The sequence below is a fragment of the Anolis sagrei genome, chromosome 1 (genome assembly GCF_037176765.1).
Source record: "Anolis sagrei isolate rAnoSag1 chromosome 1, rAnoSag1.mat, whole genome shotgun sequence".
Lineage (NCBI taxonomy): Eukaryota > Metazoa > Chordata > Lepidosauria > Squamata > Dactyloidae > Anolis > Anolis sagrei.
This window is the reverse complement of record NC_090021.1, coordinates 173,071,282-173,091,776: the sequence shown is the minus strand read 5'-3', so window position 1 is coordinate 173,091,776 and position 20,495 is coordinate 173,071,282. Positions and strand designations below refer to the sequence as shown.

At 39.7% G+C, this 20,495-nt stretch overlaps 1 protein-coding gene across 2 annotated transcripts in view; it reads right to left on the bottom strand.

Moving 5' to 3' along the window:
* SPAG16 (sperm associated antigen 16) overlaps positions 1-12,495 on the bottom strand; it is a 590,759-nt gene extending 578,264 nt beyond the window's left edge. For both annotated transcript variants that reach the window (XM_060781324.2, XM_067470372.1), the window contains exons 1-2: positions 12,393-12,495; positions 1,733-1,779 (exon numbers count right to left, since the gene is read on the bottom strand). In XM_060781324.2, coding sequence (XP_060637307.2) covers positions 1,733-1,779; positions 12,393-12,492 — 147 coding nt within the window. In that variant the 5' untranslated portion in view covers positions 12,493-12,495. The remainder of the gene's footprint in view (positions 1-1,732; positions 1,780-12,392) is intronic.
* Between the last annotated feature and the right edge of the window lie 8,000 nt (positions 12,496-20,495).

The following is a 20,495-nucleotide window of genomic DNA, read 5'->3' as shown; positions in this document are numbered from 1 at the left end:
ATAGCCAACAGAGTCAGGGTAATTCCTCTTTCTGATATCGGGAGAGCCACTGTTTGAGAAACTAATGGTGGTCTGTGCTAGATTGAGCAATCACATGACTTCATATAAGGCAGCTCTTTGTGTCTTGGTCCTCACACCTATTATTTATTTATTTTCATTCAGTTAATCCAGTGCATCCATTAACAAACGTATGGAACGGGGGATACTGGAAAAATTTCTGGCAAGTGCTACGTCTGAATCCCTGGAAAGAGTGATCTGTTCCTCCTCAAAGGCTGCTAGATGAGGAAGCCAAGAAGAAGAAAGGAAAGGAAAAGGGGAGATTCAATACAGACTAAAACTATATGAACGCTTCAATAAAAGTGTTATGTACTAGCCACCCCCTGCCACGCATTGCTGTGGCCCAGTCTGGTGATCTGGAAAATAAAGTAATGAGAAAGTGTTGGTTTCTAATATATGTAATATCTTTATGCTTGTTGGTAAACAGTATTTCTTGTTTCTTTGTCAGTGTTGATGTGGAGATTGTATGGTTTTCTTACTCTGGAACATGCAACATATAATTGTCCTTCTTTAGGGGTCCCTTTCAAATCTATGATATGATATCTGTATGTGTGAATCATCTATCTATCTATCTATCTATCTATCTATCTATCTATCTATCTATCTATGGCTGGGTGGCTCTTTGTCAGGAGGGCTTTGATTACGTTTTCTTGCCCTGATGAAAGGAGTTGGACTGGATGGCCTTAAGTATTTTCTGTTGGTCATCGGGGTTCTGTGTGGGAAGTTTGCCCCAATTCTGTCGTTTGTGGGATTCAGAATGCTCTTTGTTTGTAGGTGAACTATAAATCCAAGTAACTACAACTCCCAAATGTCAAGGTCTATTTCCCCCAAACTCCATCTGTGTTCATAGTTGGACATATGGAATATCTCCCAAGTTTGGTCCATATCCATCACTGTTTGAGTCCACAGTGCTCTCTGGATGGAGGTGTACTACAACTCCCAAACTCAAGGTCAATGCCCACCAAACCCTTCTAGTGTTTTCTGTTGGTCATGGGAGTCCTGTACGCCACGTTTGGTTCAATTCCAACATTGGTGGCATTCAGAATGCTGTTTGATTGTAGGTTAACTATAAATCCCAGCAACTACAACTCTCAAATGACAAACTCAATTTTTGAGTGATGGTCACTCCTTGGGTTAGTAGGTGTTTTGTGGTCAAATTTGGTGGCAATTCGTACATTTTTATTTATATAGATATAATTTAAAACACAATTAAACAATTGATAAAGCTACAACAAATGAACCTTAAAACCTAGAAATTCCTAGAGAGGTGTTTTCTCAGATATTAAAAATTAGCAATTTCTGTATTCATGAACTTTCATAGGGGTCCTGTGTCCCTAACCCCAGTGAATGAGGATGGCTGGCTGTAGAAGTTTTCTGTAGCCACATAATGTTCTGCAACTCATACTTTTCTAATATTGGAGAGGTGGAAAATGATACATGCCAGGAAAAATCAAAGCCCTCCTTTATACCCCTGAAATGTGGCAACAGGGGGGTCAGACTAGTCAGACTAGTTTATTCTTTCTGATTGAGATAATGGGACCATTTTTTTTAAATCCAGCTGAAAAGGCAAAATAAGAAGGAAAAGAATGCACTCTCTCCTGACCATCCTGCCTTCCAGCTTCATCTCTGCTCTGATTTCTTCATTTCCCACTAGATTGCTCTGCCTGTTTCTTACCTCTTCATACTGATAGTCATCTTCAGAGCTTTCTGTTAGTGTAACCTCTGCATGCTCAGTTAAGTCTAAGACAGCAAATCATATTAGTTTCAAACATGGCTTCGCAGAACAGTTAATTTTCTTTTCAAATGTATATTCCACATTTTACAGTCTTAGAGTGATATTAAGCAACACACACACTGCAATTTTTTGTGCTATAACTCTGTACAGTTTCATGCGTTTGCTGTTTGACTGCCTATATAGAGAACAGTGAGTACCATAACTATCCATGTGGATACAGAATCTATCTGTGACATTTTAAACACTATTTAGATAATATTTTCTCTTTATGCATTTTATTTTCCACAAATTCTCAATTAGAATCTGTTCTCATTACTTGATTACCATAGGCTGTCAAATGCTTACACACTCTAACAGATTATTCTACATGAGAAATTTGCCACCACAATCCTAATGATTAATCCTAATGTAAAGCGCAATCCATCTGGTAGATAAAGCAAGGTCCAATAATGCCAACACTAGCCAAACTGAAACTAGGGACCTTATCCTATGAGCGGTGGGAAAGTGGGGGAAAGCAGAGTGAACTGTCTTACTTCTGTCCTTTCCGTTGAGATTTGTCTTCTGGGATGGCCAGCCAGCTCACGTCCTTTTTCTTTCTTTTGTCAACTTAAACCATTTGGAGTCAGGCAGCACACGAGTCCTGAAAACCCATTCTGGGCTCTATTTCCATGTGCTGGAGAATCAAGAGTCCCACCTGAAGTGCCCTTATGTCAGGATAATTGCAGTTATTTCATGTATGTTTTTTCAATGTGTTAATAATGTAATTCAAGATGGTTTCAGTCATGTTCATTTTTGTTCATTTGTGTAGTAGATTATTATTGTTATGGGCTAGAGAGTTGAGACCTTGGCTAAAGTTAGATAAGACTTTTCGTGAGAAGAAAAGGGAGTTAACCAGCTAGAAGACAGATAAGGCAGAGGGCAGATGTTTCTTTGTCTGTGTGTTTAGTCCTGTACTTCGTTAGTCGCCATCTTTCCTCATCAACATGTAGTCGCCTGTAAATAGATGCTTCCAGTAAAGCTTATTATATTTTGAAACAGAAGAAGAATGCTGTGTGGTAATTGAGTCTGTGTGTTTCGGAAACCTCGCGTTCGCTGTGCCAGACCGGAGGGTCTCACTCTGACACCTTACATTATGTGATGGCCTCCATGGGACTCCATTTCTGAACTGCATGGAAATGGAGCTCAGGATGTGTGTGATGAGGTCCTATGTTAAATCATAATCCCTCCCAGCTTATGGAAGTTGAGAATTACCTAGGACTAAAATTTCCTGCACTGTGGCCAAAGATGGATTTAGTGAAATTGTTCTTCTCATGCCTCACGCATTTCTATTATTATTATTATTATTATTATTATTATTATTATTTTGTATTTCTGTCAGCAGAGCTTCGTCAGCAGAACAGCTCTGATGTCAGAAAAAGATCAGCCAGAAAACAAATTGTCCTCACTGACAAGTATTTCTATAAACACAATTGTTCTCAATTCTAACCCACTGTAACAGTAGTGGACAACAGTCAGAGGCTCAAGGGGACATCCATGCTCATAGCACCACCACTTTCTGGTTTTTTTTAATTTATGTTTGATTAAAGCCTTAGATTAATTCCTGGTTAGAAAAAGAAGTCCTCTGCTGAACCTAACAGATGTCGGGGAGTAGGGGAGGCTAGATATCAGTTAGGGAAATCAGGGTACTACTTCCCTCGCTATTCAGTATCTAAAGCTTCTCCTTTTAACTGCAATTATTTATTCCTGTACAAAAATGACACTGGAAAGCTAATAACAAAATAAATGATTGAACAATAGAAATTTTACAACATAACAAGTAAAACATGATGATAAAACTAGTAACCCACAATCTTTGTCAGTTATGTGCAGTACTATAATATAATTGTTGTTGGGTCCATCTACACTGTAGTTTTATTAGCAAATAATAATAATAATAATAATAATAATAATAATAATAATAATAAGCATCTTCTTTATTGCTTGCCTCTCCTGATGGCTTGAGACAGAGTACAACATATGCAAAAAGAAATTAACATAAAAATACAATAAATTACTAAATTTCATAGATAAAAACACACCTGAAAAACCAAACACAGCTACAGAATTCACATATAGTAGTAATAGAATGCAAATCAAACTCATTATTGAAAGTTGACTGGGTAGGCCTGCTGGAAGAGATGGAAGAATTACATGTTAAATTCCGACACCTCATTTAGCTGTTGGAGCTCTTCTGGCAGGTCATTCCATAGTCATGGGGTGCTCTGGGTGACAATCACCAGTCTTTTCATGATAAAAATATCCAAAAGGAGATTTACTATGCCTCCTTCTATGCAGTACTAACAACTAGCTATTATATCACTGATGTTCTCTCTAGGAAATCTTCTGTCAATATCACCTTGCAATATTAGTGCTGCCTAATAGCTTTTGGGCACATTTAGTTTGGTTCTTCAGCAAAGACCAGATTGATATGGAAAACTCAGCATATAGCCTCTTGCCTCATTGATGCATGCAGTCCTATCACCATGGAAAGGTAGTGTCACTGGTGGGACTGTAATATGGTAGAAATAAAAAAAACCCTAATATTACTGGGGAAAAGTTATAGTACCTTTCAATCTTATCTATTTTGACAAACATATCCAGTGCTATTAGATTTCACAACATTGACAGAAATGCCAGATGTCAAAGCCACCCAGCAAGAGTGAGTAAAATATATGCTTCATGATTTAGGGGCTTTTGAGCCAGGTAGCTTTCTGATTATATTTTATGGCACCATTGGATCTGGTAGTTTCTTAAGTCACTATATGCACCCAATGCTGAAACTATACATTTTGTGTAGGAGATATGAGAAAGGCCCTTGTATACACATCTTATACTGTAAGAGAAAATACTTAATTTGTTAATCAGTAATAAAGTTTAAAATGAATCTGTTAACACTGGGCATAGAAATGTATTAAAGTGTTTAGTTATCATTTTAATGGGCTCTATGTAGCCACTGGAGTTTGGTTCCAGGACCAGCAATGAATACCAAAATCCATAAATATACAAGTCCCATTTATACAATGGTGTAGTGAAATGGTGTCATTTATAGAAAATGACAAAATCAAGCTTTGGTTTTTGGGGTTGTGTTTTTTAAAAAATATTTTCAAATTGTGGGTAGTTTAATCTGTGGACACAGAACCCATGAATATGGAGGGTCAACTGTACTGTAATACACCTAAATCCCAGTCAGAGTAGATACAATGAATTCCAGGCTCAATTCAAGAGGCAGGTTATTACCTATAAAGCCCTATATGCTTCAGGTCCAAATTATCTTCAAGACTGCAACTCTTTCTACGAACTGGCATGGGTTCTGAGACCAACAGGGGAGGCCCCTCTCTCAGTCCCACCACCGTCTCAAACATGGTTGGTGGGGACAAAAGAGAGGGGCTTCTCGGTGGTGGCCCCCAGCTATGGAATACCCTCCCAAAAGAGATTAGATAAACCCCCACCCTTCAATCCTTTAATTCCAACCTGAAAACATGGATGTTCAAACAGGCTTTTGTCCTCGAGTAGGCTGAATGGACCCATATGAAGTTAACATTTGACACTTTGTGAATTGAAGCCAGCTAGTTGTATCTACTGTTGTTTTTGTTTTTTTAAAAAATGTATTATTTTGATTTTATGCTATTTGTTTTGACAGGGGTTGTTGTTATAATTTTATGTGAGTTTTTAATACTCCTGTACCATTTTTATCTTTTGTATATTATATATGCACCCTGGAGTGCCTTTGTAAGCCGCCCCAAGTTCCTTCAGGGGGATGGTGAGGGGATATAAATAAAGTTTACTATTATTTATTATGATTACCCCCAAATACTACTTTCCCCAAGGAAGATAATTTGGCACACAGTCAAAGACAGTCAGCCAGAGATGCCAGCTGTTTCTGATGCAAATTGACAGCCCTACAGATAAAAAGGCAAGTAACTGGTTTATGTAAATCTATTTAAAATAAGTTAAAGGCATAAAAGGAGTGCCAATCACTTTAATTTCAAAAATGACAACTTTATGACACCCTATTTTTTATTTTTGCCCCACTCCATCCATTTTTTGAAAATAAAAGAATACTAGTTTCCTAAGACTCAAATCCAGAGCTGAAGAGCTCAAGCGTGGAGCCTGTGGTGACAGTTTACAAATGTCAGTCTGATCTCAACCCTCTCCATCTGACTGATATTAAATGCCACATTCCATGTGTTCTCAAAATATTTATGATGTCTCCTTTGGCATTTACTTGAGTTATATACTCACATACACAGAGAGGAAATATATTGCACTGGAAGAATATATCAGAACATGGTCATTTGAATTTTACAACAAAGAGCAGAGACATGATGGGGGAAAAGGCCCACCTTCCTTTAGTCTCCCACTATCCATGGAATTCATCCAAGCCTATAGCTAGAGGGGTGAGTTATGGGTTCAACCTCCCCCCAACTTTTCAGGTTTTTTAAAAAAGCTGACATAATGGAATTGATTTCATGGATGCTTAATCCATATTTGTGATGTAAAGATGACGTAATCCACCGTAAGTGACGTCAAAATCAGACACCCTGGTTAAGGTCGTAAGAAAAACTTAAGTTTAAATACAATCTGAAGATGCCAGTCACAGATATCAGTGAAACGTCAGGAGAAAATGTTGCTAGAACATGACCATACAGCCTGAAAACCACACAACACTCCAGTTGTATAGATTAGCCCATCAGCCGTATCAAAATACTTGACACACTTGACAGATACTCATACAACATACAACCCACAGTATAACCAAAGTTAAAATAAACAAGCTGTTAACAAGAGGTCAAGATCCAGATCAAACACCCAAGTGATTTTGGCTGTGAAAGCCTTCAAGAATACATAAATTAAAAAATGTTTCAATGCCCCCTCCTTTTTTTTGCTATGAGCCTGAATTCATCTCCTTTTCTTGATTATACTGACAAGGACACTAATAAAACAGCAAATTGAATGCCCAGGTAAGCTAGGAGAAGAGGTGCACAGGTGGCAAGAAATATCATACATATCTGAAGAGTCAGCAAAAGCTTTTGACAATATCATGCATAGTTGCTTCAGGAACCTTATTATCTTTGAACTGCTCCAAAGAAATCAAGATACAGAACAAGTATCAAGAATATAATGCAGAAACAACTTTGCTGCATCCCAGTAAGTTTCTTGTATTTTAAACACATTAAGATATTTCCTAATCTAAAATATATTTATTACGGTTGAATAGCAGATATATTACATCACACTTTAAAATATGCATAAGATACGGACAGAGATTCTAAAATGGATGAGGTGTACACCAGTTTAAAAATTGTAAAAGGATGCACTAATCTATCTTGTATTCTGCTCCTTATGCTGAAATTTGATTCACGGGAAGTGGGCTGTGAATTGCATGGGTTAAAAAAATCCCTGAAAGATTACAATCATTTTGAGGGTCAATTTAGTTTTTGGTAAAAAGATAAAAGGAAAAGTTGAAGTAATCACTGTTCTTTGAACGTTTTAAAATCAGAATTCTGTGCACAAGCCAATGCCTCAAGTGTCTCTGTTAGCTGTCTCACTCCCTCTCTTCACAAGATAAAATGCTAACGCTGCAAACTTATGCATACCGACTTAATAATATAATTACATTTAGTGATTTAATTCTGAGAAAATGTATACTGGCTTGGTCTGTAAGGTTGTAGGCTGATGTCTATTGATCCTGGATCAAGTCCTGCTTAACTTACTTCTGAATAGGCATGTGTTGGGTTGGGCTACAAGACCTCAGCAAAATGCAAGTTGTTGCCATGGAGACTCCTGCCACAACTCAACTCATCTTAGAAAAAGAAAATCCTGAAAGTAGTCTAAGAGAAGGGAATGGATAGTGAGTGCTTTACAAAACTGTTCAACAATGCAATCCTATGCATTTCTAGTCAGAAGTATAGCTCACTGAGTTCAGTAGGTCTTACTCCTTGATAAATGGGATTGCACCCTCAGCACCCTTTGATAAAGCCTGGTGTGTTTGTGTGTGCCCTCAAATTATTATTGATTTATGGTGACCCCATGAATTGTTCACAGGGTTTTCTTAAGTAAAGAAGACTCGGGCAATTCTACATTGCCTATATCCATGAATCTGATCCCAGATTATCTGATTTAAACTGGATTATATGAATCTCCACTGCCAGATAATCAGGGGTAAGAAGATAATCTGGAATCTGATCCTGGGATATAGAGGGCTTCTGGCCCCTTCTACACTGCCACATAATCCAGATTATCAAAGCAAATAATCCACACTGAAAACCCTAAATGGTTCAGGCCCAATTTACCTATCTGACTGCATTGTCTATTACCAACCTGTCCGATCATTAAGATCCTCAGGGGAGACCCTTCTCTCGTTGTTGCTACTGTCACAAATATGGTTGACGGCAATGAGAGAGAGGGCCTTCTCAGTAGCCCCCCCCGGCCCTTTGGAACTTCCTCCACATTAAGATTAAAACTTCCCCTTCCCTGTTATCTTTCAGGAACCAGTTGAAGATCTACCTGTTCAAGTAATCTTTTGGTGAATGAAATCAATTGCTAATGACAGCAAGGTAGATTTGCACTGAGTTTAGTGAAATATCATATTTGATTGATGAGTCTCCACAATAATTGTAATTGGTTTTGAATGTTTAAAATGCTTAATATTTATTTATATCTTATTTCTGCATGTTGTTATGCTTTGTGTGATTTTTGTCTTGTATTTTATGTTAAATGTGCTTTGATTTATATTGTATTATGTTGTGAACTGTTTTGAGTCCCATTGGGGAGCAAAGTGGGGCATAAATAAAGATGTTGTTGTTGTTGTTGTTGTTGTTATATGAGTCTACACTGCCGTATAATACAGTTCAAAGTAGATAATCTTGATTTTATATGTAAGTGCAGAAGGGGCCTCTTAGGTGGTTTTGCCAGTTCCTGAATCTGAGTCCAGATTCACATTGCCATATAAATACAGATTATTTGCTTTGAACTGAATTATATACAATGTAGACTCATATAATCCAGTTCAAAGTAGATATTCTGGATTTTATATGGCAATGTAGAAGGGGTCTAAGTCTTCTTTACCTAAAAAAATCCAGTGTGTTATCTGATTTGACAATCTGGATTATATGGCAGTGTAAATCCAGCCTGAAATATAGCCAATAACATCTGGTATTCCTTGGTCTCACATCCAATATATAACCAGCGCTGACCCTGCTTAGTTTCCAAGATTAGATTTAGTGTCCTTAAGAGTATTTTGGCCAAATTTAATAAAGAGCATTTCCAGACAGCATCAAAATCCGGGTATTAAAAGTGGAGCAAAAAACCCCAGGACCTGACAGCCATGCACAGAAAGTCCACACATAGACCTGTCAGTTCTGAGAAATGATCCCCGTAATCCTCACGCCTTCCTTTGAAGTGGATCAAGATGGAGGGCAGATGGGGGAGGGGTTTTTTAAAAAAATCTCTCCAAGATGCACTGGACCTCATATGCGCTCATGTAGAGATCATGATGTACACACAAGTCAATTTCTTATTCTCTTCACCCAACTATAAATTCAAGCTCTGTTTAATATTACAAAGGAAGGGTTGCCGAGAGTTCTAATTGCTTTCCAATTGTGCTTGTCCTTAGCTACCTGTATGTCTGTGGCTCCATTTTTTTTGCTGACCTGTCAACTATTTCAGGCTTTTAAAATGTGTATGTGTGCTGGCACAGGCCACACATAAGGATACAATGGAAGCCATGTGTTTTCCATGAGTGCAGGGATATTATACAGTCATGTGAAGATGCACATTTCTGGAGTGAAATCGGGTTTTAAGCGCACCTTTTAAACACATGCTTTTCAACTGTTAACCCTGTTCCATCTGTACTTTGACTAAACATCATTTAGTCACCCCCTCCCTTTTATCCTGTTTACTTCTGGGTTTTTAGCCATGTGTTGAAGGGCCCAAAGTCTAGGAAAAGTATTCTCCCTCATATTCTTTATAGATACACAAAGCAAAAAGGTTGTCTATTCCCAGATCAAAAAGAAAAATAACTCTATTATCTGTGGGAAGAAGATTTCTACAATGTTGTTAGAATTTTAAAAACAAAAGCCATAAAGCTGCAAAAACATTCTAAAATGTTTGTCAGCATGAACTCTTACAATACATTCTGGTTGGGGAATTAGAAAACTACAAGCCAATAAATATGAAGTTATTTGCACTACTATAACAAAAATTAATGAAACAGATGTATCAATTGGGGAAAAAGAAAACCAACAGTGTTGATTTTGTTTATAAACTGTATAAATACACATATACTGTATTTAATAACATGTTGTGATTGTTGTGTGCCTTCAATATTTTCTGACTTATGGTGAACCTATCAAAGGGTTTTCTTGGCAAGATGTTCTTGGTAAGATCTCCTCTGGGGCTGGGAGAGTGGGATTTGCTCAAGGTCAACCAATGGGTTTCCAGGGGTGCATTTGCACTGTAGTTTGGCACCACTTTAACTGCCTTTACTTTATTATATGGAAACCCTGGACCAGTGGTATTTGGTCTTTAGCCTATCAAAGACTGCTATAAATCCCAAGATTCCATAGAACTAAGCCATGACAGTTAAACGGGTGTAATTCTGCATTCATTCTACAGTGCAGATATGCTACATGACCAAGTGGGATTTGAAACCTGGTCTCCATAGTTTTAATTCAGCATCCAAGCCCATACACCATACTGCCTCTCATGAATTCAACAGCATAGGTTGTTTTTCTTATTTTTTTAATAAATAAATAAATAAATAATAAAACTATTTTTACTTATAAGAGATAAGTAAGCTTGATTTTTCCATTTTATGGTTTGAATTTTAGTAGGGAGAGATATTTCCTAAGCCATGGATGTCTGAATACAGAATTCATGAAGGTGAAGGACTGATAGTATTTTTAAAAATTACATAGTAACAGAAGTGTTGCAAAACTATAAGAAACTTGAAGTCAGACTTGTGCAAGCAGTGCATTGCTATACAGGGACAACTATTTGAACACCTCACATAAATAATAATTTAAGATGGAATTGGTAACACTGATTAAATTATTAAAATAACTTTTATTCTTTGATACAAATGTATTCACGCAGTGCCGGATTTACCATTATGCTTAGGGGTACTTGGTCAGGGGGCCCACCTTCCTTCCTTCTTTCCTTCCTTCCTTCCTTCCTCCCCTCCTCCCAAATGTTTTACAATGGATTTTACTTATGTGGTACAATTCTAAATTTGAAGGCATTCTGTTTCAGAGTGATTCCAGACATAAAGATAGAGTTGATAGTCTATGGGAATATGCCACACAATAGGGACTGTAGGCCCACTGGGCCTATCTCTTTCAGGGCCCAACCTTCTCTTTGGATTTTTAAAAATTAAAATAGTAATACAATGTACATTGAAGTTGCACACAGCATATTGGGACATCTATTATATTTTCAACATATGAACATCCCCTCGACCTTCTCTTCTGCAAGCTAAACATACCCAGTTCTTTAAGACACTTGTTGAATGAATTCATAGACTGGTTTCACATAATATTATTTTACTATGATCTACCTGAACAAATGTTAGCAAGCTCAAGCAAAGCCCGAGATTTCAAGTGGAATGCACATTTTTTTTACTTAGCTATATAACCCAGAATATCAAGGCAGAAAATCCCACAATATCTGGGTTATCCCGAGTCTACACTGCTATATATTCCAGTTCAAAGCAGATATTGTGGGGTTTTATTCAGCTGTGTGGAAGGGGTCTTACTCTTTAAACTCTAGTGGTGATGAAGTCTCTTGCAAAAGACTGCTGGTGCCTCACCAAACTACAGCTCCCAGAATGTGGTAGCATGGAGCCATGGCAGTTAAAGTAGTGCCAAACTGTATTCATTCTACTACAGCAGTGGTTCTCAACCTAGGGTCCCCAGATGTTTTGGGCCTTCAACTCCCAGAAATCCTAACAGTGGGTAAACTGGCTGGGATTTCTGGGGGTTGTAGGCCAAAACACCCGGGGACCCACAGGTTGAGAACCACTGGTCTAGGGTGCAACCTACACCAGGTTTTTTTGGACTTCAACTTCCAGGAGTCTCTGGCACCTTGACCAATGAGCAGGGATTGTGGAGAATGAAGAATGAATCTGTAAATGCTTGTATGAATTTATGAACATATGTTCAATTTATGTATGCTTTAAATATAGCTCCCTACAGGAAACAAAATCCTAAGCAGCTGCCATGGGAGAGTCTGTAGGGAATATTAAATGTGTATAAGAGTTAGTTCTGAAGGAAAGAGGAAGATCTGAGAGAAGGAAGAGATTGAGGAGAACAGAGGGAAAGCCTGTGAAATTAAAGTACCAAATATAGAGAAGTAGCAACTATAATGTTAGAAAATGGGGAATTAAGTCCACAAAGACCAGAGTTTGGGAAACAGGGCTGTAGTCTGCATGCATGACGAAGGAGGCAAGGAGGAGGCAGAAAAGCCGGCGTCAGGGGTTGTTTCGCTTCCCTTTCCCCTTCCTCTAGCCCTGAGGCTCCCTCCCAACCCTGGAACGGGGACGAGAAGGCGAAGGGAAGGATACGGTGGAGGCAGAAAGTGCCTTCCGAGGTCGTCGTCATCGTCGGGCCCTCCTCCATGGTCTCCACAGCCGCCCCCGCCGCTCCTGGCCTTCCCGCGTCCATTGGTTGCTACGGGCAACGCCGACTTCCGGTCAGGGCTCGCGCCACTGCATGCGCTGGGAAGAGCGCGCGCCGAGCCTCACGAGAGACATCAAGAAGGCTTGGCAGAAGAGAGGGAGCTTGACGTGTATGCCCAAAGGGTCAATTGACAACATTCAAGGCTGGCTCCCTCCCTCTTGTCAGTCACTCCACACTTTTAAGAACTGAAACATATTACAATGCTCCCTCAAAATTATTATTCTTTCAGGCTTCTTCATGTTTGTTTATTTATTGTGTCAGAAGGGAATTGAGAGAATTGAGTTATAATGTATAAGTAGACTACAAACAAAGTTTCAAAACTTGGCCTTGCACTAAATTTCCTTTGACCACTTCGAGCGCCTCTGGTGTCGCTGTAAAGGTCTTGGGCCTTCTCTGCCAAAGAATGCTGATGCCTCTCCAACTACAAATCCCAGGATCTCATAGCACTGAGCCCTGGACATGAAATTAGAGATGACATCCCTCAAAGAGGAGCTCCCGGTGCTCCTGACGAAACTTCCCCTTTGGCTTTGGTTCAGCACGAAGAATACCATATTACACCAATCTTGTGCGCACTTTAATTTTGGTGAGGTAATTGAGACAAATAGACATCACACTGGCAACAAAAATCCACATAGTCAAAGCAATGGTATTCCCCATAATCGCCTACGGATGTGAGGAGCCCCCAGTGGCGCAGTGGGTTAAACCCTTGTGCTGGCAGGACTTCCTCTGTCAGCTCCAGCTCCTCATGCGGGGACATGAGAGAAGCCTCCCAGAAGGATGATAAAAAACATCAGAAACATCCAGGCGTCCCCTGGGCAACGTCCTTGCAGACGGCCAATTCTCTCACACCAGAAGCGATTTGCAGTTTCTCAAGTTGCTCCTGACATGACAAAAAAACAAAAGCAACCTACAGATGTGTGAGCTGGACCATAGGGAAGGTTGAGCAAAGGAAGATAGATGCTTTTGAACTGTGGTGCTGGAGGAAAGTTCTGAGAGTGTCTTGGACTGCGAGAAGATCCAACCAGTCCATCCTCCAGGAAATAAAATCCAACTGCTCATTGGAGGGAAGGATACTAGAGACAAAGTTGAAGTACTTTGGCCACATCATGAGGAGACAGCAAAGCCTAGAGAAGACAATTATGCTGGGGAAAGTGGAAGGCAAAAGGAAGAGGGGCTGACCAAGGGCAAGTTGGATGGATGGCATTCATGAAGTGACTGGCTTGACCTTGAAGGAGCTGGGCGTGGTGACAACCGACGGAGCTCTGGCATGGACTGGTCCATGACGTCACGAAGAGTCGGAAACGACTGAACGAATGAACAACAAATTGAGACAAAAACAGTGAGTATTAGATTTGAATAAATAGGTGTGTGTGTGTGTGTATACGAGGGTGGGTCAAAAAATGTTGGGTAAAAGTATGATGATAATAATAATAATAAACTTTATTTATACCCCACCACCATCTCCCCAAGGGGGACTCGGGCCAGCTAAAATGGGGCCAAGCCCAAAGACAGCTGGGACTCAGTGTGGGTATGCTAATGCCGGAACAGTGGTTGTGAATGAGGAACACGTGTGTTGAAAGAGCGGGCGGAGTAAGAGACAGAGTCTGCAAGATAGTTCACAGGAACCGAACATGGGTCAGAAAGGGGGGACAATAAAGAGGGAAGGATTACTTCAGTGTTATCATATCTGTGTCCCGCCTGTGTTAACTGAGTTCAGTGGTATCCTGCCACCGCGTTGCGCTATGAGTTCAGTGGTATCCTGCCGTTGCATTGCGCTATCAGTGTTTCCAGAATCAGTGTAGCGCTGCTCGCACTCAGTCCCAGCTATCATACCAAGTTTTACCTCCTGTGTCATAAAAACGTTATGAATGAACATAAAACAGCAGAAGTTGCTACAGATCATAGATTGAACCATCTTCTACAGAAAACTAACATTCAGTGTAGTCACCATCACTTTGTACACATTTAACTCGTTTAACTCAGGCCCCAGTGGCACATTGGGTTAAACCACTGGACTGCTGAACTTGCTGATCAAAAGGTCGGTGGTTCAAATCCAGGGAGTGGGATGAGCATCTGTTGTTAGCCCCAGCTTCTGCCAACCTAGCAGTAAAAACATTATGAATGAACATATAACAGCAGAAGTTGCTACAGATCATAGACTGAACAATCTGCCTCCAGTAGCTGTGAAAGAAATAAAAGTTAGAGCAATGGAGGCATTACTTTTTTTACCCACCCTCATGTCTGTGTTAGTGTGTAGAAAAGGTTTTCATGAGATGTGTTGTGTTCCCATGCATTTCATTATTACAATTTATGTATGTGTTCATATCTCTTACAAAGTGGTAGTTTAACCTCTCATTTGCTAGTAAAACTGAATCACTATGTCACACTGCATGTCTAAAAAGTGTTTGGAAAGCTGTGTGCTATGGTCTTTCATTCTAGACTTTCAGAGGACTCATGTCCAATGGTTTGAGCTTTTATCAGAAACCAACTAGCAGCTGTCATCACATTCTTTATGGCCCTTCCAGACAGTCCCTATATCCCAGGATTTGATCCCAGGTTTTCTGCATTAAACTGGATTATAAACAGTCCCCACTGCCAGATAATCTGGGATAGACAGAAAACCTGAAATCAGATCCTGGGATATAGGGCCTTTCTGAAAATCTCAAACACTCTCTCTTTCTATATATATATATGGTTTTCCTCTCCTTCTTTTTAATCAGCTGCTTTCTCTGTGCACTCAGAAGCAAAGGAAACAATACACACTTGTCCAGGCTGTGTTCACCAAAACCTACCCTGACTATAATTTTCAGTTGTGTGAATATGTGTGTGTCGTCAGATCCATATCCCAAAATGACTCGCGGTAATTACAAGCTCAGGTTAGAACCCTGAAAAACAGTTTGTAGAGATTTCGAACAGATCATCATATTTATTTTTATTTCACCTTTCTCCCATAATTGGGATGCAAGGTGGGTTACATTTTAAGAAGACCGATGTAACTAATGCCATACAAAAAGTGAGCATCAAAATGAATTTAAATTATTCACAGTTTGAAAACAATTTAATCCTACACTTACAAAGATAAAATGTAATTTGAAAGATAAAAAGCAATTAAAAACAGTTCAATTTAACACAATACAGCACCCTCAGCCCATTCTTTAAAATGTTCTGATTTAAAAGCTTGTCAGAATAAAAAGTGTTTTGCCTGCTTATCTGCAGTCTTAAAAAAAACACAAGCTCAGGTGAATTTGGTTGAATTTTGAACATGTCTGACTTGAAAGTTATCAGGTTTTTTTTAAAAAAAAAACAAACAAAAAAACAAAAAAGAACAAATTTAACACCCGGTCTCAGAGAAACATTATAGCATCAGAGTAATGTCATGCTTTCTGTCGCTATAGCAGATACTAGGATCAGGCTAGAAATCGGTTTAAGACTAAGTACTCCATCTGGAATAATTTGTTCACTGGACTGAATATAAGGCCTATTAAAGAAAGCAATTGAACAAATACAATATGCAACTAGTACCAATGTAGTTCTATCATGAGGGTATAGAAATTGAATATATGCAAAGAAGCTATTGCTGTTACAAATCTGATTGAAATCCAAGAAGCAATTTGCTTGTAACATTCAATGGATTATAATTCATGTGGTCCGATGAAACTATGTAAGGGCTTGCATTTCTGATAAAATCTGCTTGATGGTGTATTGATACTGTGTAGACTTAAATGCCAGGCTTAGCTTTGATGGTTTTTAAAAGACTGGGAAGATAAAATAAAAGTATTAAATCAGAGCTTATTGTTGTTGATAAAGGAACCACTGTTGTAGGCAATGTACTTCCAATTTTGCCAGTAAAATATTTACATATTTTAGTAATATGGTGGGAGACCAGATAGTAACACTGATAGTTTAGTATATACAAAGTGCCAGATTTTATCACCAGGATCTGGGTGTCAGGAATTAGTATGGCTGATAAGGTGAATAAGCCACTGTCAAACAGGATATTCACAAAAGGCATGCATTACTGAGGTTTGCCAGAGAGGTGAAAGTGATGTTATTCCTTTTCCTGTCTTTGACCTTTGTATTATCAGCTTTTTAATTTTATTGGATCTTGAATTTTGTCATAAGCCTTCTAGAGTCTCCTATCAGGAGAAAGGTAGGATATAAATTAAATCAATCAATCAGCAAACAATTCGTGTAGTCGTTTCCGGCTCTTTGTGACCTCATGGACCAGCCAACGCCAGAGATCCCTAGCGGCCATCACCACCCCCACCTCCTTCAAGGTCAATCCAGTCACTTCAAGGATGCCATCCATCCATCTTGCCCTTGGTTGGCCCTTCTTCCTTTTTCCTTCCATTTTCCCCAGCATCATTGTCTTCTCTAAACTTTCCTTTCTTCCCATGATGTGGCCAAAGTACTCCATCTTTGTCTCTACTATCCTTCCCTCGAATGAGCAGTCGGGCTTTATTTCCTGAAGTATGGATTGGTTGGATCTTCTCACAGTCCAAGGCAAACAATAGGAAAACCAAATTGCACATCAACTCCATTATATTGTTTATATTGTTGAAATGTTGCTCAAAACAAACTTCTGGCTTCCATTTCTATGTATGTGTTTCTTCCTCCTGGATCCAGCTAAAAGGATCTAAAGAAGCATTTCTCAACCTGGGGGTCGGGACCACTGGGGGGGGGGTCACGAGAGGGTGTCAGAAGGGATCACCAAAGACCATCAGAAAACACAGTATTTCCTGTGTTTTGGAGGTTCTGTGTGGGAAGTTTGGCACAATTCTCTCATTGGTAGAGTTCAGAATGCTCTTTGATTGTGGGTGAACTATAAATCCCAGCAACTACAACTCCCAAATGTCAAGGTTTATTTTTCCGCAACCCCACCAGTGTTCACATTTGGATGTATTGAGTATTTGTGCCAAGTTTGGTTCAGATCCATCATTGTTTGAGTCCACAGTGCTCTCTGGATGTAGGTGAACTACAACTCCAAAACTCAAGGTCAATGCCCACCAAACCCTTCCAGTATTTTCTGTTGGTAATGGGAGTTCTGTGTGCGAAGTTTGATTCAATTCCATCGTTGGTAGAGTTCAGAATTCTCTTTGATGGTAGGTTAACTATAAATCCCAGCAACTACATCTCCCAAAATAACACATCAATACCCACCCCCACCCCCCAAACCCTACCAATATTCAAGTTTGGGCGTATCATGTACCTGTGCCAAATTTGGCCCAGTGAATGAAAATACATCCCGCATATAAGATATTTACATTACAATTCATACCAGTAGCAAAATTAATGTTAGCATGTAGCAATGAAAATAATGTTATGGTTGGGGGTCACCACAATATTAGAAACTGTATTAAGAGGTCGCGGCATTAGGAAGGTTGAAAACCACCCATCTAAAGGTTCTCATATCCCACAGACATAAAGCCTGTCCATTTCTGCTATAATGAATGAGACAGGGCCTGTTTAAAATGATTCAGATGTTTTATTGCTGTTGTTGTTAATTGCTTCTAAGTCAACTTTGACTTATAGTGACTCTATAAATGCCAATCCTCCCAGACACCCTGTTATTAACAGTCCTATTAAGATCTTGCAGACTCAGGGCTCTGGCTTCCTTCATTGGGTCTATGTATCTGTAACCCAGAAGTACTATCTTCTGTTCCTTCTGCTTCTTAGTTAACTAAGCGCTATCATCTTTTCATATTGTCTTCATGATTGATGTTTGCTTAATGACTTGAATTTATTTAGTTCAGTTAAAATGGTAAGGTCTGAGGTGCAAAACAGTGGTGTTCTGAATATATTCTGACCTATCCAGAAGCATTAGCCAGTGGACTAATGATGACTTGAGAAGATAAGTAGATTTGACAGAAGAAAGGACAAAAGAGTTGACTCTTTATACAGTTACACGGGACTGAGGCACCTGATTGATTCTGTAATGTAACTAAGATAGTAATTCTGGGTAACATCCAAACATGTAACCTTGCCTTTTGTTTCATTGGTGGAAAAGAAAAGAAATTGGGGCTTGGCAGTGGCAAGTCTCACTATTTTACACATTTCTTAAAAGGAACTACTTTTCCAAATGTAAAGGATTAACAAACGATGTGTATTTCCAGAAGATGCTTTACATTTGTAATCCAGGCATCCTTACGTGCTTACCTTCCTTGATTGCTTTGTTTAACCCTAATGAACATTGGCAGTGTCGTAATTAAAGAATCAGTAGCATCTTATTAGATGTCAGCAACAAAATGCAAGCCACGTGATTTCTTTCCACAACCCATATCTGAAAATGGTAAGTAACAATCTAAACAGCTTAAAGGAAGAGCAATTATTTGTCCGCTAACAGTGCATGTCATTTTGACTTGTGGGCTGATTAAAAGGAAGTGTATGCTAGAACATTAGCTGCAACAATGAATCTTCCTTAGGTGGATTTTGCAAACTCTTCAACCTAATATGGTTGCATCAGCAGGCCACTAAGTTTTCTCAGGCAATTTCATCTTTTGTAAACAATACCAACATTGCATGTAGGATGAATAAGTGGACAAAGCAGCAAATATGGGTAATAGGTTCCTATTTGTATGTTACAAGCATGCTGTGAACACAGCAAAAAACTCCGAGAAGGCATAAATTTCATCAATGAAGCATTCCTGACTCCTGACGCCTTGCTGCTGTTGGAGTCAGGGGGACAGCTTTAAATTGGCTGTCCTCCTTTCTTCACAACCATGGACAGCGAGTGGAGAGGGGAGGCCTGGTCTCTGAGAGGTCCCCTCTATCTTGGGTTCCTCAGGAGGCCATTCTCTCCCCTCTGTTGTTTAACATCTATATGCGACCACTTGCTCAGCTGGTTCGAGGTTTTGGGCTGGAGTGTTACCAGTATGCTGATGACACTCAGCTGGTGCTGAAGATGGAAGGCCAACCAGACTCTGTACCCGATTATTTCCATCAGTGCCTCGAGGCCGTTACTGGATGGCTGCGTGCCAGCAGGTTGAGGGTGAATCCAGCAAAGATGGAGATCCTATGGCTGGGTCAACCGGGCAGTGGGGATATCCAGCTGCCTACCCTGGATGGTGAGGCACTACGCCCGTCATCATTGGTAAAGAGTCTGGGAGTCCTTTTGGACCCTCTGCTGACGATGGAGGCCCAGGTCTCCGCTGTTAGCAGAATCGCTTTTTTTCATCTGTGGCAGGCTAGACGGCTGGCCCCCTACCTGTCCAAGGACAACCTAGCTACAGTGATCTAGGCTACGGTCATCTCAAGACTGGACTACTGTAACACCCTCTACATTGGCCTTCCTCTGTCGGTGATCCGGAAGCTCAAGTTGGTACAAAATGCAGCTGCTCAGCTTCTTGCGGGAATTCCAATGAGATGCCACATAACCCCAATCTTACTACAGCTGCATTGGTTACCAATTGAGCATCGGATCACTTTCAAAGTGATGGTACTCACCTTTAAGGCCTTGCATGGTCTGGGACCGATGTACCTGAGGGACTGCCTCACCCCCTACCAACCCCAGAGATCCCTCCGTTCTGAGGACCAAGATCTATTGGAAATTCCCAGTGTCAAGAATTTGCGTCTAACAGCAACCAGACGTAGAGCCTTTACAGCAGTGGCACCATCACTCTGGAATACTCTGCCACCTGAAGCCCGTGCCTTGCGGGACTTATCAGCTTTCCGCTGGGCATGTAAGACATACCTGTTTCAACAGGCCTTTGGTTTTTGATATTGCTGTTTTTAAATTGTTTTAAATTGTTTTTAAATTGTGTTAAATTTTAGCCATTCTTGTAAGCCGCTCCGAGCCCCAGGGGAGTGGTGGCATATAAGTTCGAATAATAAATAAATAAATAAATATGGGATCTTTACTTTACTTTTCCTGTTGTTATTCTGTACTCTTACTCAACCCTATCATAAGATTTTCTTGACAAGCTTTATTCAATTCAAATTATTTATTCAAAGACCTCACAACCTCTGAGGATGCTTGCCATAGATGCAGG